The sequence below is a fragment of the Balearica regulorum genome, chromosome 10 (genome assembly GCF_011004875.1).
Source record: "Balearica regulorum gibbericeps isolate bBalReg1 chromosome 10, bBalReg1.pri, whole genome shotgun sequence".
NCBI lineage: Eukaryota > Metazoa > Chordata > Aves > Gruiformes > Gruidae > Balearica > Balearica regulorum.
The window spans coordinates 20,077,590-20,102,758 of NC_046193.1; the positions used below are offsets into that span (position 1 = coordinate 20,077,590).

At 37.6% G+C, this 25,169-nt stretch overlaps 1 protein-coding gene across 1 annotated transcript in view; it reads left to right on the top strand.

The window, feature by feature from the left end:
* Nucleotides 1–24,388, top strand: part of PPP4R2 (protein phosphatase 4 regulatory subunit 2) — a 34,156-nt gene extending 9,768 nt beyond the window's left edge. The window contains exons 3-9 of the mRNA XM_075762458.1: nucleotides 12,590–12,760; nucleotides 17,427–17,520; nucleotides 19,022–19,059; nucleotides 19,532–19,606; nucleotides 20,038–20,181; nucleotides 20,761–21,029; nucleotides 22,007–24,388. Coding sequence (XP_075618573.1) covers nucleotides 12,590–12,760; nucleotides 17,427–17,520; nucleotides 19,022–19,059; nucleotides 19,532–19,606; nucleotides 20,038–20,181; nucleotides 20,761–21,029; nucleotides 22,007–22,320 — 1,105 coding nt within the window. The 3' untranslated portion in view covers nucleotides 22,321–24,388. The remainder of the gene's footprint in view (nucleotides 1–12,589; nucleotides 12,761–17,426; nucleotides 17,521–19,021; nucleotides 19,060–19,531; nucleotides 19,607–20,037; nucleotides 20,182–20,760; nucleotides 21,030–22,006) is intronic.
* The last annotated feature ends 781 nt before the right edge of the window (nucleotides 24,389–25,169 follow it).

A 25,169-nucleotide genomic window follows, 5' to 3' on the forward strand; every position in this document is an offset into this window, starting at 1 on the left:
GTCTTGAAGATAGACTCTACAGAAGTGAGGCAGGTGTGGACTGAGAAAACAGTTGCTGTACGCAAAGTGATTACTGGGAGTTCCTGAACACTTCTGTGTGTCTTATAATTAAGTTATGCAGGAAGTATTATTTAAAAGATTGTTAATCAGATTCAAAAGTACACAAAATTCAAACTATTTGAAGATAATCTAGTACAAAGGGTGCTAACTATTTTTTTTACAAAGGTAAATGTAGTAATTACACAAAATATTGGTAAAAATGTTATCTACAACTAGAGAAATAAAATCTGTTGCAGTATCCTGTAAAATACATGACAGCATGAAGATGCTAGGTCTGCATATATTGTGGCATAAGTTTAGTGTGGTTCCCTGATAGTGATTTTTCTGTGTAATAGGAATAAAAAAGGTAACTAAATTGTAAATAAGTTAACTATAGTTGGTATTGCTCAGATGGGAGGACTTGGCTGGTATTTGATGCTTATCCAAAAGTCTGTGTTTGTAAGGCTTGGAGAACTTTGTAGTTGTTGTGTACTCTATAGGAGACTCAATATCTGGGGTGATCATTCTGCTTGTAATAAAACTTGAGATTTATAAGAAATGGTATTTGAATATGTGCATAAATGAAATTATATGAAGAATAAGAAATCAGAGTAAGGTAAGAATTTACATATTGATACACAGTGCAGAAGCACAGTAAGTGGAATAGTTCAGTAAATACACCAGTTTATTCTTACTAGCCAAAGGTAACTTCAAGTAAATTTTCAAGTAGAAGAAGGAAATTTAATGAATATACCGTCTGCTTTTACTTTTGTCTTTATAGATAAGCCACTTCTGGTGGTTTGTGGAAGTTTGAAAGCTTTTGGTTTCTTTGTGCTTATTGCTTTCCACTCTGCTAGATTTTAATTCTTGCATGAAGAATGTGTTGTAATCTCCTCTTTCATTCTATGGTCAGGTTTTGCCTTTAAAGTAAAACGAAGGTACTTGAGTTAATTTGGTTTTAGATAACTATATTAAGAAATAGACGCTCTTGGAAAAATTCTGAGTCCTAGCTCAGGGGTTTTAGTTCAGATCTCCATCCTTCATTGGATGCAGGGGGGACAACATAGTGATAAAGGGTGAGGAAAAGCCTTTTTGTCTAAGTCTCTTATAGTAAGTCCAGTTGTTCTCTGGCTAGCCAGACCCCTGAGCTGGAAGACAGGAATGGGGAGTGGAATGAAGCCTCCATTATCCAAGGGGAAATGGTTAGCAACCTGCTAGATCACTTAGACACACACAAGTCTATGGGACTGGATGGGATCCACCCTAGGGTACTGAGGGAGCTGGTGGAAGTGCTCACCAAACCACTTTCCATCGTTTATCAGCAGTCCTGGCTAACTGGGGAGGTCCCAGTTGACTGGTGATTAATCAATGTGATGCCCATCTACGAGAAGGGCCAGAAGGAGGATCTGGGGAACTACAGGCCTGCCGGTCTGACCTTGATGCCAGGGAAGGTTATGGAGCAGATCATCTTGAGTGCCATCACATGGTAGGTACAGGACAACCAGATGATCGGGCCCGGTCAACATGGGTTTATGAAAGGCAGGTCCTGCTTGACTAAACTGATCTCCTCCTATGACAAGGTGACCCACTTAGTAGATGAGGGAAAGGCTGTGGATGTTGTCTACCTGAACTTTAGCAAAGCCTTTAACACTGTTTTCCACAGTATTCTCCTGGAGAAACTGGCTGTTCATTGCTTGGATGGGCATGCTCTTGGCTGGGTAAAAAACTGGCTGGATGGCCAGGCATAGAGTTGTGAATGGAGTTCTATTACTTGGTGGCTGGTCCCAAGTGGTGTTCCCCAGGGCTCAGTACTGGGGTTAGTTCTGTTTAATATCTTTAATTAGTGATCTGGACAAGGGGATTGAGTGCACCCTCAGTAAGTTTGCTAATGACGCCATGTTGGATGTGAGTGTTGATCTGCTTGAGGGCAGGAAGGCTGTACAGGGGGATCTGGACAGGCTGGATCGGTGGGCCAAGGCCAACTGTATGAAGTTCAACAAGGCTGAGTGCCAGGTCCTGCACTTGGGTCACAACAACCCCATGCAACACTAGAAGCTTGGGCAAGAGTGGCTGGAAAGGTGCCTGGCGGAAAAGGACCTGGGGGTGTTGGTTGACAGCCAGCTGAATATGAGCCAGCAGTGTGCCCAGATGGCCAAGAAGGCCAACAGCATCCTGGCTTGTATCAGAAGTAGTGTGGCCAGCAGGACCAGAACAGTGATTGTCCCCCTGTACTCAGCACTGATGAGGCCACACCTCGAGTACTGTGTTCAGTTTTGGGCCCCTCACTACAAGAAAGACTTTGAGGTGCTTGAGTGTGTCCAAAGAAGGGCAACGAAACTGGAGAAGGGTCTAGAGAGCAAGTCCAAGTTGTTTAACCTGGAGAAAAGGAGGCTGAGGGGAGACCTTATCGCTGTCTACAATTACATGAAAGGAGGTTGGTTGTAGCCAGGTGAGTGTTGGTCTCTTCTCCCAAGTAACAAGTGATAGGACACGAGGAAATGGCTTCAAGTTCTGCCAGGGGAGGTTTAGATTGGATATTAGGAAAAATTTATTCGCTGAAGGAGTTGTCAAGCATTGGAACAGGCTGCCCTGGGAAGTGGTTGAGTCACAGTCCCTGGAGGTATTTAAAAGATGCGGAGATGTGGTGCTTAGGGACGTAGTTTAGTGGTGGACTTGGCAGTGCTGGGTTAAAGGTTGGACTTGATGATCTTAAAGGTCTTTTCCAACCTAAACAATTCTATGATTTTTCTCTGTTCCGTGGAACAGCTGTATTCTGTTGGAGTCAGCTGAATGTTTATCAGGAGAGATCAAAATTAGTCCCTCAATGATTACAGATACTACTTTAATGTTTTTGTCTGCTATCTGTTTCCATAACTAAGTCTTAATCTTTGTTCCGGGCAATAGCAGTAGTAATTTGCAAGTAGTATAGAGGTAAACGCTTATGCTACTGAAGTAGATATAGTTCTAATGCATTCCAGTTTCCATGGTTCTGGAATGAGCTTGTCATGCTCACAAGAAGGAGAGCAAAGACTTAATTTAGGCTGACAACAATCAGCAAGTGAAAATGGAAAAATACCTTCTGTGCTTGTGGGAAATACCAGTTTTTCCTCTTTTGAGCTCTTCAATATATTTTTAATTAAAGTGAAAGGTAACATGAGGTCAAATCCTACTGAAGATAAAATGTGAGAGCGTTTTAATTTTACATGAGTTATCAGGTGAAAGTGAACAGGACGCTCCTCCAGGAAGAGTGCTTGCCAGCGTGTTTTCCAAACAGGAGTATACCATTTACAGCAGAGCACAATGTTCCAGTAAATTCACTGTGCTGTATCACCTAAAGTTTAAAATTTATTGCTCATTCAGAAACACCGATAAAGAATCTAGCACTTGCTTATGGTTTTAATTTAATGTTAGGTTGAAGAGTTTGTCACCTTGCCAGAAGATTTAAGAAACTAGTCTGCATTGATGCACAGGGGATTTTACTGTGTAAATCTATTGCCATTGTTTGGAATTTCCCATGTTAATCTTCACTGTGTGGATTGTGAAAGTGGCAACAGTGTGCAAAATGATGACACTAAAATTAACCGCATCAAAATAGTATTAAAGCACAGGAAGTAGAAAAAAGTTTAAATTCAATTAATATTTGAAGCAAGAGTGGAATTAAGTGAGGTACATGAGGACAGCTGCTTAAAGGAATGGCCCTGCTCTCTACTAGTCACATCATGCGTCTTATTCTTCCTTATCTGTAGCATTAATTTTGTGGTTAGATGAGTGATTTGCTTCACCTCCCTGTGTGTGGGATCACAGGAATGCGTGGGAGCAGCAGAGCAGGCTTGCCCCTTTCTATGTAGGCCAGGTATAAAGTTAAGTACGTGGTGGGGCAGCACCCTCCCTCTCTGCACTGTGATGAAACCCCTGCTGAACTACCGTGTCCCTGATCTCCCCGTTAGTGGTAGTTCAGTATTGCCAGCTTTCTACCACAGAATTTTTCAGAGGTATTTTCTGAAGAAATTGAAAGCTGTTTACCATTGAGCACTCCTCATTAAGAAACTATCTTTATTATTTATATAATAAAGTGTGCAATAGTAATTCCTGTACAAAAACTGTCAAATGGCAACAGTGGGGTTTATTTTTGGATGAAAATGCTGGGGAATGTGTCTTACAGGCAGTTCTTAACAAAGATTTTAGCTTGTGCACCCCTTTCTATGTAACTGTGCTTCCAGGTATCCTTGTTTATACCCAGTCAATATATCTGAAATTAGGGTGTGCTAAGTAAGGTAAACGTTAAAACAACAACAAAAAATAAGAGGGAGTATGCTTATCTACTGCCTTTTCATCCCAAAGAACAGAGATAACCGAGGACGGAAGAGAGTGGCCTCAGTCCGCCTTTCCCCAGAGGAGTGCAGTCCATCGGTTCCCCTGCACAGCTTTAGCTGTTGACACTGCTGGAGAGAACCTCTTGGATGCATGCTGAGGTTGCTGGGGCAGGCAGTCCTGGGTAGGTTCCCGACCCAACTCCCAGGTGCTGCCCTTTCCGCAGCCTGGGGAAAGGGAACCACCCTGGGGCTTCTTGTGCCTGAGGATAAGTTCTGCGCTCTCTGGTGGCAGAGATGGGCCTTTGGTTTGAGAAGTGGTGTATTCCATCTAGTCCACAATATTCCTGTTTGGCTACATCTTGCATCGACGCTGTGGAAAGAGCACACTGGAAAGTTTGCCACCTTGCACAGGGATATGTAATTGCTGGGTGCACTTCATTTTCTGTGCCTTTTCACTTTTTAAATAGTTCTGGAGATCCCACTGCTAGACCAGAATAGGAAAGGATTTAACTTGTTTTGGGTGAAACTTTAATTTTGCTTCTGGCAGCCTGGGGAAATTACTGGGTTCTAGAGTACTTCTTCTTCTATGAGCTCTAGAGCGAGGCACAAAAGAGAAGACACAGTTATTAAAGTTGGCAAGTTTTTTCACTTCAACACCTGTTTTCTACTAGCAAGTCTCTGTGGAAGTGTAATTTCAGCCAACAATAATGGAGGGAAAGCTAATATAAGTGACTTGTATCTCTTGTTACATGTTAAGTGAATCCCTCCGAGATTGTCCTCTGGATCTTTCCTTCTGTGTTCTGGAGACTTTGCCTTAAAATCAGTTTAGTTGAATATGAAGTGTTTGCATCCTAGATGTACTATTTTGTGCTTTTTTTTTTTTTATTTCTGCTTGACAGAGAGCTAATAATAGGAGAAGGATGGAGAGGGAAGTGCTCTCTTCTTTTACTAAGTTCTGATGTTTCTTTCATAGCCTGTTCAATGAACAGAATCAATAGTAGATCTACTTAGTTTTCTTTTTTGTTTTATGTTCTTTGTGGTATATAGCATCTCTCTGAAACAGATGGCATCCTCTTAAAATTTAAACCAAGCAATTTTGTAATGAACTTAAACACTGTGAAATTTGAAGACAGACATCACACCAGGACTCCTGGGACTCTTAATGTTTTAAGTACATAGCTAGATCTCTAGAAGCTTAACATCCCTTCAATATAATGTTTTTCTTAATTAAACCTGTACTCGGTGGAGCAATTCCAGAAAGATTTATGAAATAATTGCAGTACCTTCTTTTCAGGAGCTAGCCTTATTTCAGGCATTCTGAAGTCTTCCTCCTTTAGTAAGTAAACTTTGGGTTTTATCCTGCTTACCTTCCATAGGTCTTACTGAAGTTTGAAACTTGAAGTTTGAAGTCCTGTAGAGTTTGTCTAAAGTGTGTAAGCGGTATGTGCTACCTTAGTGTTACATCTGATAGTTTAATACAGTTCCTAAAAAGGGAGATAGGTACTTACCCTAGTTGTCTTTTGCACTTGTGGAGACTTGCAGTCCAGTCTACACTTAATGTCCAAGTCATGTAGTAATGTTGGGGATCGCTATATTGTAGCAAAGCCTTCCAGTGTAGTACTAAATACACAAGAAAAAAATTGTTCAACATGGATAGTTTTTCTTAAAAATAGTAGGGAAAGCTCTGTGTGTGTATGAAGGAGGTAGCGATATTGTAATTGCAACTTTGTCTCCTTCCCTTGTTCTGGTTCTCTGAAAGTTAATATTTTTCTGTGATTCTCCAGATAGCAAGACTCCTCTCTGTTTCAGGTTCTGAAGTTACCTTTCACTATTACTTCTGTTAATTGGTTTTTAATGTTTGTCAAATCTTACTCCAACAACTTCATTAAATGTTTCTGGCTGTCTGCCTTTTTTGTTGAAATTTCAAGTGTCCTGAAGTGAATATACCAAGTGGCAAAAGAATCAAATACAAAAACTTGTCTGACAGAAGAAAATATCAGTTAATTCTCTGACATACAAAAGCCATCCTGCTAGTGCAAGCTATTGACAGAGAGTTTTCCTCTCTCACAGTAACCAGTGCCGTAAGGGAGAAAGCTGCTTTCTCATCATCAGTACAAACATTTTGAGTAAGCAGGAGCTAAGGGAATTGGGGGAAGTGTTGGGGTTGGTTTGTTTGTTTGCTTGGGGTTTGTTTGTTTGTTTTTTACTCTGGGAGTGATAGGATTAGATTATTTCCATGTAAAATGCAATTTTGTTTTTGCTATGTGTGTTTGGAAGATGAATTCTGTGCAAATCATGTTAGTAGAGAAGCAATCATACCTTGCAAGCAACTTAGTGTTAGTAATTCTTTTAAATCAAGGCATAGCATCAGATGACTTGAAGTGTTTGCTGTTTAAGGTGACCTCTGTCCCATGTTGAAGAGTGCTGTTTATCAAATAGAATTGGTGGATTTCTAAACTTGGTTGATGTTGCTTGGCAAACTTCAGTTGATCTATAGCAATGGATTAGTTCCAACAGAAAATCATGTAGTTCAAGTACATGTGTGAAATAGTTTACTTTTATTAGAGAACAAAGTTATTGAGGATTTTGTTTTTCCTTGTTTCCATGTGCTAGGTTATGTCCCTTGTGTAAATTAATCTTCTCTTTAGTTCTTCCTTCCCTGTGCAATGGAGGTATTTTTGCTGCGTCATCAACTTTCAGTGAATAAGTACATTATTGTAGTACCGTTCTGACTGTAGAGTTTCCTTAAACTCCTTTGTGTCTTTCTTCATAGAGTTTAACTTTCTTGTCTTCGCTTAGTAATTCTGATCCTGTCCTGGGGTTTTGTGTGTTTGTGGGGGAGATTTTTAAAAAATGCTTATTTATTGGTGTTTTTTTGTGTAGCCTATCATTTTATTTAATCTCTACTTGCTTATTTCATGCCTTACATGTCTTCCCCCACCCTTTTTTATCCTTTTCTCATGATGCCTCTCTAATTATACATAAATATTCTCAAAACCAGCTTATGTTTCTCACTATTGGCTGTTCAGTCAGGTGCGGTCTCCTTTCCTGTTTCTGTAAAACACAACTGAGTATCTTCAAACACTGAAATCTCTTCCATCCATGTTTCTCTATTATGTTTCTAATTTTTACTTAAATTGCAAGGTCAGGAGTTGCATTCCAGTACAATATTATGGTGTTAAGCATATTTTTGTACCTTAAAGCACAGTTATTAGCATATATTAAATCTAGGACATAGTATCATGTATTTAAGTAATGCACAAAGACTGAACTGTTGGACTCTGTGTTAGCTCTGTAGTTGTGCTATGATATATATCTATACAAGCTAAAGTTATGGAAGTGTGCTGTGGTTGCTTCTCTTTCAGCCATTCTTTATTGCCTCTGGTTACTTTTTTTCCCTTGCTAGGTGCTTTTTTCATAAAACCAGTTTCTTCCTCTAATTTTCTGTACGTCAGAGCAAAACCTGTAGGCTGATATAAAGGGAGGATGGCGCAGTAGCTGGCGGGAGGGGAGCTGTCTTTGTACGGGTATATTTACACAGGATGACCCAGATATTGTAGTGAAAGATGCTTTAGATATACATAAAATGTATATAATTTCAAAATTGTCATACTCTAGAATGAAAGTACACTGAACCAAAACATTTTAGGATCAACTGATTTTTTAAAGTGTTGTTTCTGAATGTATTTTTACAGATTATACAATGTTCATGGGAATTTTTTTTTTTTTTGGTTATGAAAGAGCTCTTAAAGTTGCTAGTACAAATTCACAAGTTAGTGTAGTGGACAGGAAAAGTATGGTTTAGAAGACGCAAGTGTGCATTCAGAAAACGCTGATTATGTACAATGCTGAGTGGGAACAGCAAGTATTTATAACCAAGCCTGCTCAGAAGAAAGCATGAATAGTATTTTCTCCATGGAATTTCTTCAATTTCGTTTCTTTACAGAGCTTAAAGTGTTTGTCAGTTGTTTTCCAGTGTATAAAATTTAATAAGGTTATACATAAAGCTGTGTGGAAAGTTTTCTTCTGCTTCCATTTGGCTCTTGACTTATCTACAGAAAGTATTGACCAAACTTTGCTCATTTTCAGTGTCTTCCATTTTGTAACAAAGCACCTAAAACAGAAGTCTTGCATCCTGATGCTGGAATTGTTCTCAAAGAGCTGGTGCTACATGTGGAAGAGGGTTTTTTTGTTTTCATGAAAACAGATATTCACCATTTGTTTCTCATGTCACTACTAGTGTTTGGCTTTCTAAGTGACCAGTCTTTCAATGTATGCTGATAACTTAAATTTTCTAGAGGTGTAGATACAGATTGCTTTTCTAATTAGGAGGATATGCCATTTTTATTCTTAATTTTTGTTTCGTATTGGCTTAACAGTTCAATCATTTATGAACTAAATGCTTTTCTTTATGGGTGAGATGCGAGCGAGTTCCAAGAGTTTAAACTAGCTGATACCACCTTCTACGTGTAATTTTCATAGTCTGGTAAAACAGGAAAGGTAACCTTCCTCTTTTGACACTCACGTTTGATCACTTCTGAAGTAAATGGAAATTAAGAAAATCCTACTGTCCCTGCAGAATTTTTTTGTCAGAAGTGAGTTCATTATTCTAACAACTTCTTCTTTCAGATATGCAGCCAGATACTTTGCAGTTTTGTAGATTGAGTGTAATCTTTTATAAACAGTTTAAAATAATGTTCGAACTTTGCAGTACACTGTCAGAAGTGTAGATAAGTTTCTCTAACAAATAGACATAATTAAGGTTACTTGAAGTAAGATTCTTTTGTATAAATCCTTTATTAATCCACCTTGTGTATTATGTTGTTCAGAGTTGACTTAAACTAGAGGCATAATACACAGCTGTCTAGGAGGTGGACTGTCAGCCTCTGATAACACGGTGGTAGATGCTGCTGTTGATGACAAAGTGACTGGCTTTGAGGGAGGAGGAAGCAATTGCAGTTCTGGGTGAAAGCAGAAGGAGCAGAAACCTGCTTTCCAGAGCTGCTTCCCCTTGCTTTGAAAGTATTTCCTCCTCCTGTAGGAATAGTGTGTAGTTCTATCTGCTTCCTAGCAGCCTGGCAGACATAGAATGATAAGTAGATGAGGTAAGAAAGAGGGGAAGAGGGACTGCTGCTTTCTGGGTCGGTAGGAAAGGCAGGAAGGAGGTAACTGAAGGATGGCGTGCAGGAGTTGGGAGATCCTTCATACTAGGACAATGATAGAAGAGTCAGGCCTAAAAGAAACAAGTGACTTGCACTGTAGCTTTCAGAAACCTTCGTCCTTCTTCCTGCCTTCCAGGAATCCACTGTGCTGCCACTGCAGGACTGAATTTTGCCTACACTGTTGAAGAGTCCGGAGCTGACTCAGTCTTTTGTGGTGCAAATATTTCCTGTTGAGTGGCTGGAGTTCCCATGTAACTTACTAGTACTGGGACAAAACTTTCATCAGAAACCAGTCACCTAGATTGAAAGTGCTTCAAGACCATCGTCTAAATGGAAGCACATTTTAATGTCTGAATTGCAGCACTGAGGTTGGGAGATGATGCTCTAGAAGCATGAGACACCTCTGTGAGTTTGAAGTGGTTGTTTATGAACTGCAGTTATATCTATGATTGCAATGTGAATATACCACTTGCTTTTAACCAGTTAGTTTTCATACTGCTAGTAGTGCAGCCACAGCAGCAGAGAATTCAGCAATGTTGAAAAACTCTGCTTGAGAAACAGAGTAAATGTCTAAACAGCCATCCTGTCCTGACCTCCTGCTGCTGTGGTTACACTGCTTCTAGCAACAGCTTGTTTAGTTGATTTAAAGCTGGTGTTGCTATATCTGGGTTAGCTGTAGTCACACTTGTGACTGCAGGATAAGTTTATCCTTAAACTCTGCTGCTTCTGTTTGTAAGCTGGACTCTGTCACCTGGTTGGCAGTCATTTATCAAGTGTTTTGAAAGATTCTTTTTTTATGTCAGTGTTGCAGATGCAGGTTCTTAGCCTTTTTATTGTAGAAATACTAATTAAAATACTTTGGTTTAAAACAAGTGACAGTCTTCTAGACTTCTATACAGGGGCAAAATGTTATATTCTTTGTTTTCTGCAGCTTCAGCATTGTAAAAAGGCGCTAGTGAGTACTGCTTTCAGGCAGTAGATTGCCAGTTTAAACCTTGTATGTTGTTTATTTTGACGCTATGAAAAGATGTGTTACTATTCAGCAAGAAATCAATAACAATGAACAGTTCAAGTTTTAGTGTTAAATATCTAAATGGGCTTGTCAAAGAATGTTTAGAATAATAGTGGAATCTCCTTTCATGAGGCAAGTAAAGCTCTGGCATGGGGTTATTTACTGTGTCTTTTCTGTCTGTCTTGTGATGTGCTTATGTATTAAATCTGTGATTTGTTATGAAAGCTTTGGTCTCGTGGTAGCACTGCAGAGTTGGATAGCTTTTTAATTTAACATTTGTAGTAGTAATGTCTAATATTGTACATTGGACGCATAGTATTCTGCTTTGGCAGTGTAATGCTAATTGGAACAATAATCCAATGAGACTCAATGATGCCGTTTAATCTATCCATGCTATTCCCTTTTAAGACCTTCTTTGTTCTTTCCTTCTATTTTTGTTTCTGGTTTTATTGTTACTCACTAAGTCCTGCATTTCCCTCTGTGAGGTGCTTGATGAGTTCTTGTGAAGGACAAGGGAGATTTGCTTTCCTCTTTGGATTTCCCTCCATGCTTGCAAAGTTATCACTCCTGATAAAAGATGGGGGTTGATGTGTCTTACAAACTCTAATTTGATGAGTTATACACAGCCTTTACCTGTATATACACCTGAGTTAAGTTTTCCCTCTTTTCATCTCAGAATTATGTATTTGAGACCAAGGAGAAAATTAAGGCAAAGAATAACATGGCACTGTTTTTCTGGTGAAAGCAGGCTATGACTTCATTGGCCTGTGGTTTTATATGTGGTAGTGCTGGTGCTCGAGAATAGCATGCAGGACACAACCGTCCTCACAGTGCTGGAGAGTCACCACATGCAGTTCACAAGCACAGATAGTTGTATCAGCCCGAGAGAAGGTAACATATTATGTAGGGTTGAAAATAGTCAGGGCTGTTTAAGCTAGCTCTGCTACCAAAGACAGCCTGTAGAAATACAGCCTTTGGCTAAGTAGTATTTCTTTCAGCAGAGCTGAAGGGCTGTCTAGGTGTTCAGATTTTATGCTTGTTTGATTTGAGCCTGTTCATTCCAGATTGTGTATGCTATAGATAAATGTCACAGATAACTTCATTGTTGGTTTGTTACTCTCCCTGTTTCTTCTTTTTCTCCACTAGCATCTCCATCTTGTAGCTGTGAAAGCTCCTGCATCAGCATGAATAGAATAAAATTGATAGTAACCGAACTAAATCGGTTGCTTTTAAGTTGCTACCTATGCTGCTAAGAAATACACCAGCCAGAGGAGGCCCAGAACTCCTTCTGTGACTGTTGCGTGGGGTGATTGGTGTAGAAGGGCTTTCTCAGCAGTTTCCCACCTTGTCTGTTGTACGCAGTGTGAGTCCTATTTTATTGAAAAATTCAATATCTAGAATTCTATAAATGATAAAATTTTAAGCTGTAAGGCAGAAGGTAATTTGGAAAGATCTTAATAGATTACTTACTATTGTGGGAGTGTTTTTTCAGGAGTCAAAGTTGTTTTGCTTAGATAGATATCAGCAAGTGCTAGCTGTCATATGAAATGTATTTGCTTTTTGAGAAAAAGAAGTGCTATTAAAGGATTTTAAGGTGCCTGGATATGGAGCAGTTAGTTACAAAAGGCCTTTCAGTAAGATTTTATAATCGAAGCAGACAATGCTGTGCACAACTGCTGTATGGTTTCCAGACTCGAAACACTTTTTGGTTTTTTCCCTCCTCTTGTGAGCTCAGTGAAGACTAGGCGACCTGTAGTCTCACTGGTAAATTGATAGAATGTGTGTATATTTCACATTCAGGTTTGAATTGTAAGTGGATATTGGTCCTTTAAGGAAGTGGCTTACCCTGTTGTTAATGGCAATTGAGTTGTGTAATATTATACTGTAATTATTTAAATAGTTATCATGCTTTAAATTCAGGAAGAAAAATAATACTGCATTACTTGCCTCATTTATCTTAGGACTGGCATGCTAGCATGAATGTTGTTTTGCAAACAAAGTTACACTTTTTCTGTGGTTTTAGGGCTGACTTGCATATGTCTTAATTCTTGTGTTTTATGCAGTGTTCAGTGGTCTCAGTTTAAAGGCTATTTTATTTTCAAACTGGAGAAAGTAATGGATGATTTCAGAACCTCAGCTCCTGAACCAAGAGGGCCTCCCAATCCAAACGTGGAATATATCCCCTTTGAAGAGATGAAAGAAAGAATCCTGAAAATTGTCACTGGATTTAATGGGTATGTATCACTTGTTTTCTAAAATCAGGATAACAAAAATATTTTCCCAATTTCTAACTTATTAGTTTGTATCTGTGACTGCTCACTTTGATTCCTGAAATAGATGAACAGAAGCAAATATGTACCTTGGAAATACATCACTAGTTTCAGAACTTTCACTGTATTCTGTCTTTGAAAATTATAATGTCTTGTAGCGTGTCAATCACTTCAGTTTTTTCAATATGTAGTTAGTTTTTAAGTAATATAATTCAATGAAGCATAGTATTAGTATGTGCGAAGTCAGATTTCTTTCAGTATGGAAGTTTTTGGTGGTCAGTTCTTCATTACTTTGTGGCAGTTGAGTAGCTTTTGAGAAGTAATGCTATGATAAACATGGTGTGACCAGGAAGCAAGATATACCTGATTTGGGATTGTTAAATTTTGCGAGATTGTGATTTATAGATCAAATCATACTTGCTAATTGAGACACTTGTGGTATTCCAATCTATTGCTGACAGGGTCTTAGATAGAAGCGTATAACCTTTGCTGTTTTTGTTGTTAAAAAAGTTTTGTTTCCTCTAAAATAAAGCTCCTGTTTGTTGTTGGGGTTTTTGGGGTGGTTTTTTCCTTTTATTTGGTGTATCTTTCTAAATAGCTTATATAGTATTTTTCTTGTTTCTAAACTGGTTTACCTATTTACCGTAAGCTGAGTCATCCTGCTTGTGGGTCTCAATGCTTACTTAAGAGAAACTTTTTCAGCATTTTTCTCAGCTTGTCAGTAAATGGGCATACTGTAGAGCTTGCCTCCCTGTTACCTTGAAACTTCAGATTTGGAGGTGCTGCTAACACATCCTTAGTCTCAGATTTTTATGCAAGGCTAATAATTTTTACTGTCACTGTTCCATACTACTCAATTTATTTGCAGTTTGTGTCTCTTAAATATCATTTCCACCCCCCACCCCCAAATTGCTCTTGTGTAGGATACTTCTAAGAATGTGAAATTCAATTTGTTCTCAGCTACCCAATATTTATACTGGGCTGCTTCACTGAAGCAATTTAAAAACAAACCTATCCTTTATGCCAGAGTCTCTCCTGCCTCCCCCAGCTTTTTGTTAATGCTTCACTGCCCACAAAACTTGTGATGTTGTTGCAAGGAGACAGCTAATGAATGAATGGGCTGCTGTTATCTTCTGTTGTTTCAAAGTGTACTAAACTGGGTGACTGAGTCTGGTGCTTACTCTGGCTGTGCTATTTTGATCTATTGCTGTAACACTTAAGAGTGCTCATCTTCCTCACAATTTGAAGTGAACCATCCAGTCTTTGAGGAAGCAAACTGCATACATTAGTTACTTTAAAGAAGGGAATATATTAGGGTGTTTCAGAAGCTAGGATTGTAGAGTAGTTCATCTAGTAAATCTTACAACTCCAACAGTGAGGGTATGATTGTGAAAGCTGAATTATGTGGTGATGTGTACGAAAAGTAACAGCAGCAGGTTTTGTTTGTGTAACTGAATATATGCAGGCTTCTTATTTGGAGATGTGGATGTCATCTTAGTGTACCGTAGTGGAGAAGGAACATACTTCATGTGACTTTATTATTAGGATGTTTTTATTGGCATTTAAAAGAGTGAGGGAAAGAGTTCATTAAAAGTAGCTTTTTTTTTTAAATATACTTTTAAAAAAGTCAAAGTAGTAACAAATTAAGAATGACCCCTGTTTGAGGGACTTTGTAGATGAAGTGTATTTTTAAAGAAAGCACAAACTGGCTGTCTTAACTTTACTGTATCTTACTTGACATTGTGTAATACGCTTGCAGAGCCAGATTCTCATGCTACACTTTTTACTTTGTACAAACAATTGCTTTGGAGTAGGAACTTCTTAAAAGACTTGCCGTTTTCTTTATCCTTTGCTAGTGAAGCAGAAATTCCAAGGTAAGTTGTTGGGGATCTCTGACAAAGGAGTGTTCACAGCACAAATAAAATAGGCATAATCATAATCCACATTTGCATTTATGGTTTTTTGCTACAATTTACAATAGCTGCTGTAAGTAATTTTCCGAGATCTGTCTTGAATCCTGTCCATGTGATGAAATTTTGGTTTGTAATTCATTTTGAATGGTAGTGCTAGGAAGTGCAGTCTTGAGTGTGTTTGTATAGAATTTTAAGTGGTTACCTTAAGTAGGCAGATTAGGACTATTCATGCAGCTCATGTACTGAACTAATTAAACTTCCAGGCATTTAAGATCAATTCTTATAGTGCTTACAAACTCTTAACGTTGGTGTTCATGTATAGATTTACACCAATTTCAATTACTTTTATTTGCAAATCACATTGTTAAACTATTTGAAAATAATAGTTTTACAGAAAAGAATTCATGGGGTGAAGTTAACTTTGGGTTTTGCCAACTAAAAAAACTTAGAAGTGTTGAACAAATTACATGCAGAGGAGGTGATAGTGTGACTCTGCCATCTACTGCTCAGTGAAAGAAGTTCAGTTTTACTGTGGAAAATTTTGGAGGGAAATGAAGTGGTTTTAGCTTTTGTTTAAACCTTTTATAGCAGAGCGTAAAACATGAAAGCAACTTTTACTTCTGGAGTTAGTTGCAGGCTGCACGCTTTCTTGAGTAGGCTTATGCCCCAACTAGCCAGAACTGTATTGAGGTTCACAAAATACTTTATGTCCTGGTACTCCAGGTGTCCAGTTAGATACAGCTAAGTAAAAATTAGTCAGGCAATGATTCTCCAGGATGTCTTACAGATTTGGCTGATGAAAAATAATTTAAAATTCTGTTTATTTTTGTTTCTGTGAAATAAATTGATCTTGAATGGACAGTCTAGTCTGTTAAAAAATTACAAAGGCTCTTCAGGGACTTTTCAACCCAAAAGCAAAATGGTCATAAATGAGGAACACTACATACAATTAGTGCTGTACCCGTGTGGAAAAGTTAACAGATCAAGAAAATTTTTCTTTGTGATTGAGTTAGAGTTGGGAATTTGGTTAAAAGAGGGTACTATGCAGAAGCTGAGCATCATGAAGAATTTGGGTGTCAGAAAGATTACTGGTTGACCCAAAGTTGCTGAACAGCAACAAAGTTTGAAAGTAAGGAAGCTTTAGAAATACTGGTGTCTTGTAGCATTACTGTTTTTTAAGTGTTTAACGCTTCCTCTAACTCTCCACAGCAGATTGATGGAGATTAACTTCACCATCTTTCTATTCTTAGAAGTAAAGTTGGCATGGTATAATTCAGGGTGAATAGCAAGGGAAGGCATTAACTAATAGAGTAAATGTGATATACCCTCTGTGTTTCTTCAGCTAGCCGTGTTGGAATTAGGGCTAAGGGTAGTTGCATTGTAGCCTCTCCCCTTGCTGTTTTCCAGTTGAGGATTATAACTTCCTCAGTAACATAATATACAGACAGTTCTGAAAGAAGAAAAAAAAAATTGTTGATACTTGCTCGCTCTCTTTCTGATTACTGCTTGCTTTTACTTCAAGTGTCATGTACTATGATTAATCATAGCTATGCTGACTGACCTGTTTTTGCTGAACTAGGATCTGTGCATCTTTCAGATGTGGCTTTTTAGCTGATGAACTAAGTTTGAGATACATACTGTGTTAGCTAATGAAATAATAGGCTTAAGATACAGTGTACTGAGTTCCTCAAAAAATAATAAAAGTTGAATTTTTACAAAAATTTGCAGTGTAGGGAGATATATGTGCGCGTATATGTATATAAGTCTGTATTGATCTTGCTCTGGATTTGGTGTATCAGTCATACTCCCAATCAAGAAATGGTTCTTAAATACTGTATCAAATATTCTTCTTAAATGAATTTTTGAAATGTTAATGGCTTCAACTTCAAATACTTCACTGTAAAAATGCATGATTCTTATTATTTTATTGAAATAACTTTAAAAATATTTTGTTGTTTTGGCAAAAGTCACAGAAGTTTGTTGAATGTGACACTGAATTTGCAGAGAAAGTGTATGACATCTCGGGTAACTGGCAAATGTATGTGAAGTATTGCTTGTCTGAAAGGTCAGTTTCTCATTTAAGTAGGGATTAAACGGAGCACAGAATTGTCAGAAAACAATGTGTGAATGTGGTGCTTATGGATTTATATATCCTACTTTGAGTTTAATTATATTTACTGAGCTGTTCCTTGATAAGTATACTGTCCAGTTGTAGCAAAACAGAGTATTTGTAACAGCTAAAGTATAATGGTTCTGCTAATTCCAACGTTTAATGCTTTTTCTGTAAGTGTATTTTGTAAAATGTGAAATAAACTACAAGTTGTGAATTTTTAGCTCTAGCGTGTATGACTCAAATTTGTTATGAATCGCTTACTGTTTCTGTTCTATATATTTGAATAATAAATATAGTCAAACTATTTTACTGTTGATGATCTGATTTCATTGTTTTAATGTATTGTTTGAGTTGTGGGATGGTGCATTTAGGATTCTGCTTAAGAGTTCTGTGGTGGTGAGCACAAAAGACTGCTTTGTTATCTCAGTGTATGAGATAAGGGAAAAAATAAGGCTATGAGTTCTTACCCTATATTGCTAATGATAACAAATTTCGGTATTGTTTTCTTTCTGTCTTCTCAGTAAGGGGAAGAAAGCAATAATGGTGTTGCTTCCTAGAGGTCATACTCATGAAAATAACTTGTTATAAATCTGTTTCATTGCAGCATCCCCTTCACTATTCAGCGACTCTGTGAGTTGCTGACAGATCCTAGGAGGAATTACACAGGAACAGACAAATTTCTAAGAGGTGTGGAAAAGGTAAGTATTTTCCTGAGGGAGAACACAGCTAAACAGTCACAACTAAATGATCTTTAAGGTCCCTTCCAACCCAAACCATTCTGATTCTCTGAACTACCACTTAAATAACTTCTGAATTACGCAAAGAACTGTTGGTTTCATTATGGCTTATAGCCATAGCAAAGCAAATAGCTACGCTAAGTGTATGAGTGTTTCATACCTTTCAACATCAAAAAGCAATTTTAAAATAACTTAAGACATAAAAATGAATCTGTTGTGTTTCCCAACCACTGTGCAGTACTCAAACTGTACTTTGTGGAGGGTGTAATGTCACTTTTTATATTGAGTCCTAGCTAGAAATAATCAAATAAGCATCTGAAATAATTTGAATTTTTTGATCAGGCATTTCCTTACACATTTGGGTTCAGATTAGATCCAGCAGGTGAAGGAGAAGGGAGGCCCTTTCTCCCCTGTGTCTTCTGTTTCAGTATTTAAATCCTCTTGTATAGAGAACTGTGCCTTCATAAAAGCATACAGGTGTCATTGAATGCTATTTTATAGCTTAGGTCAGAGTGTGGGATCTTTCAGAAGTAGATAACAGACTTTCAGGATGCGGTTCCATGTAAGATTTTCTTGATGGCAAAATTGGCTTGAGGTTCCTACTTAGACTATTTGGTTGAAGAAAGGTTAACTCGTAAATGGATTGGTTTTCGCTCTTACAGTGAATGCAGATCAGGTGTATTTTTGCAAGTCAAGATGAGAAGGAGATGGTCAGGAATAAATGATGAGATTTCGGAAAGCAGTTTCTTAGGCAACCACGAGATCTGTGAAACCACACCTCAGGTTTTATGGAGAGCTCTTGTTAAAGTTCATCTGGGTTAATTTAGCTGGCCCTGTGATAACAACCCCCCATATATGTAACCGGGCTAAATATTGATTTGAAGAGAGAAACTTACCTAATTTTTAGGCTAGGTTTCTAGATGTTAAAATTGATGTAGTTTGCAGTGCCATTCAAGGGGGAGAGGGCACTAAGCAAAACATACTGAATTAATCATTATTTCTGCCCTTTCTATGTGGGGCCAGAATAATTTGACATTTCAAATATGGCTGTGCCAAAAATAGCTAATAGTGCTTGCACGCTTTTGAATGCAGGATTCATGTACAAATAGAACATTTCTCCAGTAATTCAGAAGTTTTTCCAGCATTTTGGAATGCTTTGCTTTCCAGAGATACTTCAGTTAGAAATGACAGACACTTTGGCCTGAGGCTTATGTGCTGGTCTCGTTATGGCAGTAACCCACTTATGAAAATACTGGCTTTTAGTGTAATTATGGCCTGACCTTGTGAAGAGGGAGCAGAGATACTTTTTATGTATCTGTTATCTGTTGGTAGCTTTCAACTCAATTTTCTGTAGAGATACTTTAACAGATAAGACCAAAATCCTGTAACTCATTAAGTTTTGTGGTGTTGTCAGGAGCTGAAGTTTCTGTTTCTGAACTCTTAATTTGTTTGTGTGTTACAGAATGTTATGGTTGTCAGCTGTGTATATCCATCTTCAGAGTAAGTATAACTTTCTTGAAACTTTAAGCTTGTGTTAGTAGATGGGAGAATGTGTGCATGTGTGTCTAATATATTTCTCTTGCTGGTGGCAGTTGTATCCAAAAGAGACATGGAGAGTTCAGTTCCCATTATCGATAGTTAAGTCAACAGTAGTGGTAGTAGTCTGCGTTACGTGTAATAATGTGGAAATGCACAAACAGCTTTGGAATCAGATCTATGGTACAGTTCAGTATTTCCCCGAATACTAAGCTGTTATTTTATACCATAGCTGGTGATGGGAAAAATGGATACCCCTTGATAACAGTTGTGCCATAAGTTCATATTCTAGCCTATTTCCCTAGTATAATGTACAGGTAGAGAACCCCTGGAGGACTGACAGTGGGGGGACTGTTTAAGTTGGGGGGGGGGAAATTCTGTGCAAACAAGCTTAAAGTTCTTTTATTCAAAACTTTTTTGTTGTTGTTGTTGTTAGGAAAAATAATTCCAATAGTTTAAATCGGATGAATGGTGTTATGTTCCCAGGAAATTCACCAGGGTACTCTGACAGGTAAGTTTAGTTTTGGGAGTTCACTTTTTCTGGATGAAAGCAAGGTAGTTCTGGAAATAGCTAGTTCAGATCCCTTATCATTCATTACTTATTCTGGTCCAAATAGGTAGCCTCAAAAATGGGGTGTGACATGGAGTACTGGGGGAAGGAGGGAAGAATGAACATGAACATACACATTATGTACTCTATTTTTTGATCTTTTTTGTAACCTCATTGTTTAAAACTTTTTGTTATTTTAAAGTTTTTACGATGGTTTGCATGTTGTAGGCAAGGAAATTTTATTCAATACAAAATAGCAAAGTATATGTAGTATACTGTACCTGATCTTTTTGTTTTGGTGATCTTTTAAAACAAGGCTATAGCTGCTTTCTGCCTTTTAGGAACAAATTACTTTACTAAAAGGATGGGTTAATTTCTTACTATTTTTAAAGATCTAACGTAAATGGTCCTGGAACTCCCAGACCAGTAAATCGACCGAAGGTTTCTTTGTCAACTCCGATGACAACAAACGGTTTGCCAGACAGCACGGAACACAAAGAATCAAGCTTGCAGCAAACAGAAGATAAAAAACACAGGTTTGTGAGGAGTAGCATATTTTGAGGTTTTTATTATTCACACTTTTTTCACTTATATTTAAAAAATGTTTTAAAAGAGACTGGCCATCTAAGGTATGCATAATTAAGTCTTAATATACAGCAGCAGGATTTGATGTGTACTTAGTACTGTCTGGGCTGTCTAGATAACTATTAGGCCAAGCTTCCACAGTTGGAGGAACACATCCCGTAAGTGTATGGGATGTATAGTAAAAACGAAGAGTGAATAATAGAGTTCAGAAATTCATAGTTACCAGTTTGTGTCAGGACATTAAGCTATACCCAGATACAATATTTCATAAATGCTTGCCGCAGATTCTGACAGTAGGAAGTGTCTGTAATTGGGACTCACCAGAGTACCCTGATCACTCTGCATTTTCATTGACAATCAGGTGAAGGAGTGATGGCTTTGAGGTTTTGTTATGTAGTAAGTGAAGTGGGTGCTACTGTTATCTCTTGTAGAGTGTTTAACTTGAAGTAGCTGCTACTTTTTTTTTAAGTGTGACAAGATACAGAATGTTTTTCTTCAGTAAAAACTACACCTGCTTTTGTTGTTTATAGTGAATCACCAGCATCTGAAACAGAAGGTGCTCAGAGCAGCCCGGTTAAAAATAAGCACTCTGAAGATGATCCTGCAGAAGCAGAGGGACATGAGGTAAAAAGACTTAAATTTGACAAGGAAGGGGAAGCCAGAGATGCACCTAACCAAACTGCCTCCAGTGAAGTTTCTTTAGGCATGGGGGAAGAGACAGAAGCATCCTCTACATCTCAGGATAAAGAAAAAGATACTACTTGTGCCAGACAGCACTGTACAGAGGAAGAGGAGGAAGGTATTTCAGATTTTTTTATTGTTTTTTTACTCTTTGCGTTTTCCAAGGAGTTGAGATTTTTCTTTGCTGGAGACAAGTGCTGTTAGGAGTGCTGACTGTCTCCAGCTGTGTATAAAGATGAACTGCTTGTTCATACTTCAATTTCACGTAATTTAGCAATTCTTTTCTTTCTTCTTTTTCCTTTGTCCTGCATGTCTATTTGAAAATTTGTAAAATAGTACTTAAAATCTTCTTAGGCAGTAAAATTACATGAGGGTGGTAATGATGCACCAAGAATTGGTGAGTCCCTACTTGAGGGTACCATCAGATGTTCTCATCCCTTCCCCAGAAGGGGAGTGGGTCATATCTACATTTGATTGTCTTTATTATCAATGATTTACTAAAATATGGATATAAAGTTATGTTCTTTCACTGAGGAGGCTGAGCAACAATCTCTCCACATCCTAGGAGAACAGTGAAAATTACCTCACTCTAAGGCAGGCCCTGTACTTAATTAAAAAAGATAACTGCAGGTGAGAGAGTGATCTATTTTTTACATATTCTCCAAAGTTTCCTTTTGATCATTTTTTTTTGTGGTTCATGTATTTGTTAAATGTTCCTCTAGATCATGGTGGGTGTACACTTGAAACAGTAATGTTTTCAACATTTCCAAAAGTCTGCTGCTGAAGAGGAATGAAGGAATGTGGAGAAGGAAGAAAAAGTTACTTCTTAGACTGTGTCTTTATCCACTGAAGCTTAATTAAGTGAAGCTACCTGTTTAATAAAAAAATCAGACTTTATGGTATAGTAGGACAGTTTGGTTATCCCGATGAGGCTGGCTAATACTTTACATTTTCTAATAAAATCAGGGATTGTCAGTTTCTCCTGTCCTTGGCTGTGTTGTAGAAGAATTGCTCACCATAGCTGGGAATGGACAGTAGCAGGATTAAGGTATGTTTAAAAATGCCTTAGTAATACTGTACTTTCACCATTTCTAGAGTCCTTCATGTCTCCCAGAAATGTTGGTCCAGACAGAAAAGATCAAGAAAAAGACACTGAATCCTCAACTGTGAATGAAGAGACCTCTGAGGAGAACAATCAAATGGAGGAGTCTGACCAGTCTCAAGCAGAGAAGGATTTACACTCAGATGACAGTGAAATTAGTGGATCTGCCAGTAGTGGAGCTGACTGCAGTGAAACGGAAGAGTTAGGGCCCTACGCTAGTGAAACTCCAGAGATTTCTTCAGAGACCCCTATGGAAAACAGTGACGAAGCCACAGAAGTTGCAGATGAACCTATGGAGCAAGACTAATTTAAATACACTTAGATGCAGTATTTTCCATAAGGCTCCGGTTTTACACTGTATAAATAATTTTATGTAATAAAGTGGACCTTTAGTTTTACAAAAAAGAAGCAGGTTGTAAAATAAACTTCTCCATGGATTCGAACCTTGAAAGAGTTGTACATGATAAGAACTGTGAATACCAGCTCCTTCAGGTCCTGCTTACCGCTGAACTTTCGTTTGGTCAAATCAGTGGTTTGTGTATAGTTTTTTTTATTTAGAATAAAAGTTTTTAAACTGGAAGGTAATTATAATTTTGACAACTTTTTTGGAGATTACCACACCTAGTTGTATGTAAGCAAGAAAGCTTTTTGTCTTGTCTTTTTCTGACAGCTATGGCAGTTACTTCATATTTTGGTTACAGTTTCAACATTTGACATGTGAAATATGGGGTTTCATGCTGGTTTCCAGATTTTTATTTGAATACACACTGAAACCTTATGTTGTGTGTTTAAAATGTGTTACATTTCACACACACGTATATGCAGGCATGCACACGTATGTGTACCCTCACTGTTCTAAGGGGGAAATGGTATATTTTTCTGTTTCTATAAAGGATAAATACAGCAAATACTTTTTCTATAGGAAAAGACTGAGTTCACCTCTCAAGGCACTTCATTTTGCCTCTGGAAAACAAATGAAATCTGGCCCATGTGAAACCCTGGAAATATTAACATTGTTGAAAACACCAGAGTAAACACATTCCAAGAGAACTGTTCAGATTACAACACTTTTGTATACTTCTGAGGTGCCTGAGTGAAAGGATTTCATTTATTTATGAGAAAATGTGCTTTATGTTGAGAACGTTGTAATCAAAACATTAGCTTAAACTTTTGTAGAAGAAATGTTTGAAAATACGATAAGAAAATATCTTGGAAGAAATGAACAGGTACTTGCCTCTTTGAGTGCTTCTTGGAGCATTGTGAATATTGTAGAGAAGTCTCACAATTATTCGAAAGTATGCAGATGACATCGGTATGATCACACCACTGTCTTGGAAGAATTAATATATGACCACAGTTATGTACCTGAGCTAAACGACTAAAAGGTTCAGGGGTGCATAGAAATCACCATGATTTGTATAACATTTTGGAAGTGAACTAAATATTTTTGAACATGCTACTTTGACAGCCAGTGTTAGATTTTTTTCAAACCAGCTCAAAGCACAAACTACTGCTTTAAACTCTCGATATTTTCCAGTTCCCATATTTAAAGACATGCAAGCTGCAACCTCCCGGTCACAATTACTGGCTGCCAAATTTATACCTGTTTCTTCAACTGTACCTTTTTGATATTTAGAATTTTTAAATTTCTGTAAAGTAGATTTTTGTAGATTGTAATGAGTGCTCACTGCCATTGTGAAACGGTATATAATTGTATAATTTCTGTGTGTAAACTGAATGCTTGGGCTTTCAATACAGTATTCATATAAAGCAATAAATATTAATGTTATGAAATATCTGAGTACATTTTTATCAGAATTGTCCCTCTTCGGTTTTAAGTTCACATACCTGAAGTACAAAAATGACCTCTAAAATGCATGCTGATAGTTTCTTGTACGACATGGTATGCTTTGTATCATTTTGGGGAAACCTATGTTCTGATTAATACCAGAGTGATTTGGCTCAGTTGGACTATTTATAAAGTTATTTCTTACTAATGTTATCTATCAAGTTCTAAGCAGACAGGATTCAGGGAGATGCTTGCAAAAAAAAAAACAAAACAAAACAAAAAAACAACCTATTGATTGAGATCCCCTTACAGAAGGAAAATTGTACTTTGACTCATTTTCATTGTGCTTAAGGGTTGGGTGTGTATTATAAAATTAAAGAACTGAACCAAAATGTTGAAATTAGGAAAGTTTAAAAATATAGTGACATCTTACACTTCTCTGTTTTTGTGTTGTTTTTTTTTTTCTGTGGGAATATTTTGCCAATGAGAACAAAATTTTAAAATTTCTAAGTTTAGAGATTTCTGAAATTTTCTTTAGACTGTTTATTTGTGAAGATATTGTCAATAAACTTGTTCTTTAAGCACCTGTGACCTTCTGATACGTTTGTTTCGGCAGCAGTAGTGCCACTATTGTAAAGACTTGCGGAAGAACGTTGAGGTATGGATCCATTCATGTATCTACAATATATATTTTTTCCAGTGGCTAATAAAAATTGAAATCATGCTTTAACATCACAGTAAGCATCTTAAATACTAAATATGTGCCTACGTTTAGATATTGCATTTACTAAATTGGAGAATGTGGATTTAAACCCCCAAACCTGCATTTCTAAGCAGGTTTTGTCAGAGGCATCACACAGCTCCAGATACACCGGCAGCCACTTTTCAGACTGCGTAGGGGTGTAGCATTGAATATATTTCCCTAACTTCTATCTCTCTCAATCTGGATGCTGTAAGTTCCGTAATTGTGTACACCATGGGCATGTTCCCATGTACAGCCATTCAGGCAGAACTGGATGTGTGTGGTTAAACCCCAGAAAACCAGGCCATGGGTTCTTTATCTGCTTTTCTATTAAAAAACCAACTATTATTATATGGGACTAGAAGATAAAAAAAATATAACAGTTTACTCCTCAGAATACAAGGTGAAGGTCAGCCCTTAATTCTGCTCTTGATATTAAAAAAAATTAAAAATTGCTGTCTTAGAAAAGTTGATTTCCTTAAAGTATCTGAGATGTTCTGTCGGCTTTGGTTTTTAAACCTTAGGGACTGCTTTCGTGCTTGTAACAGAGCGAGCTTTCTTATCGGGGCTTACAATGAATGGTATGTTAAAATGTTCAAAAAAGTCTTCGGGTTGAGGCAGTGGA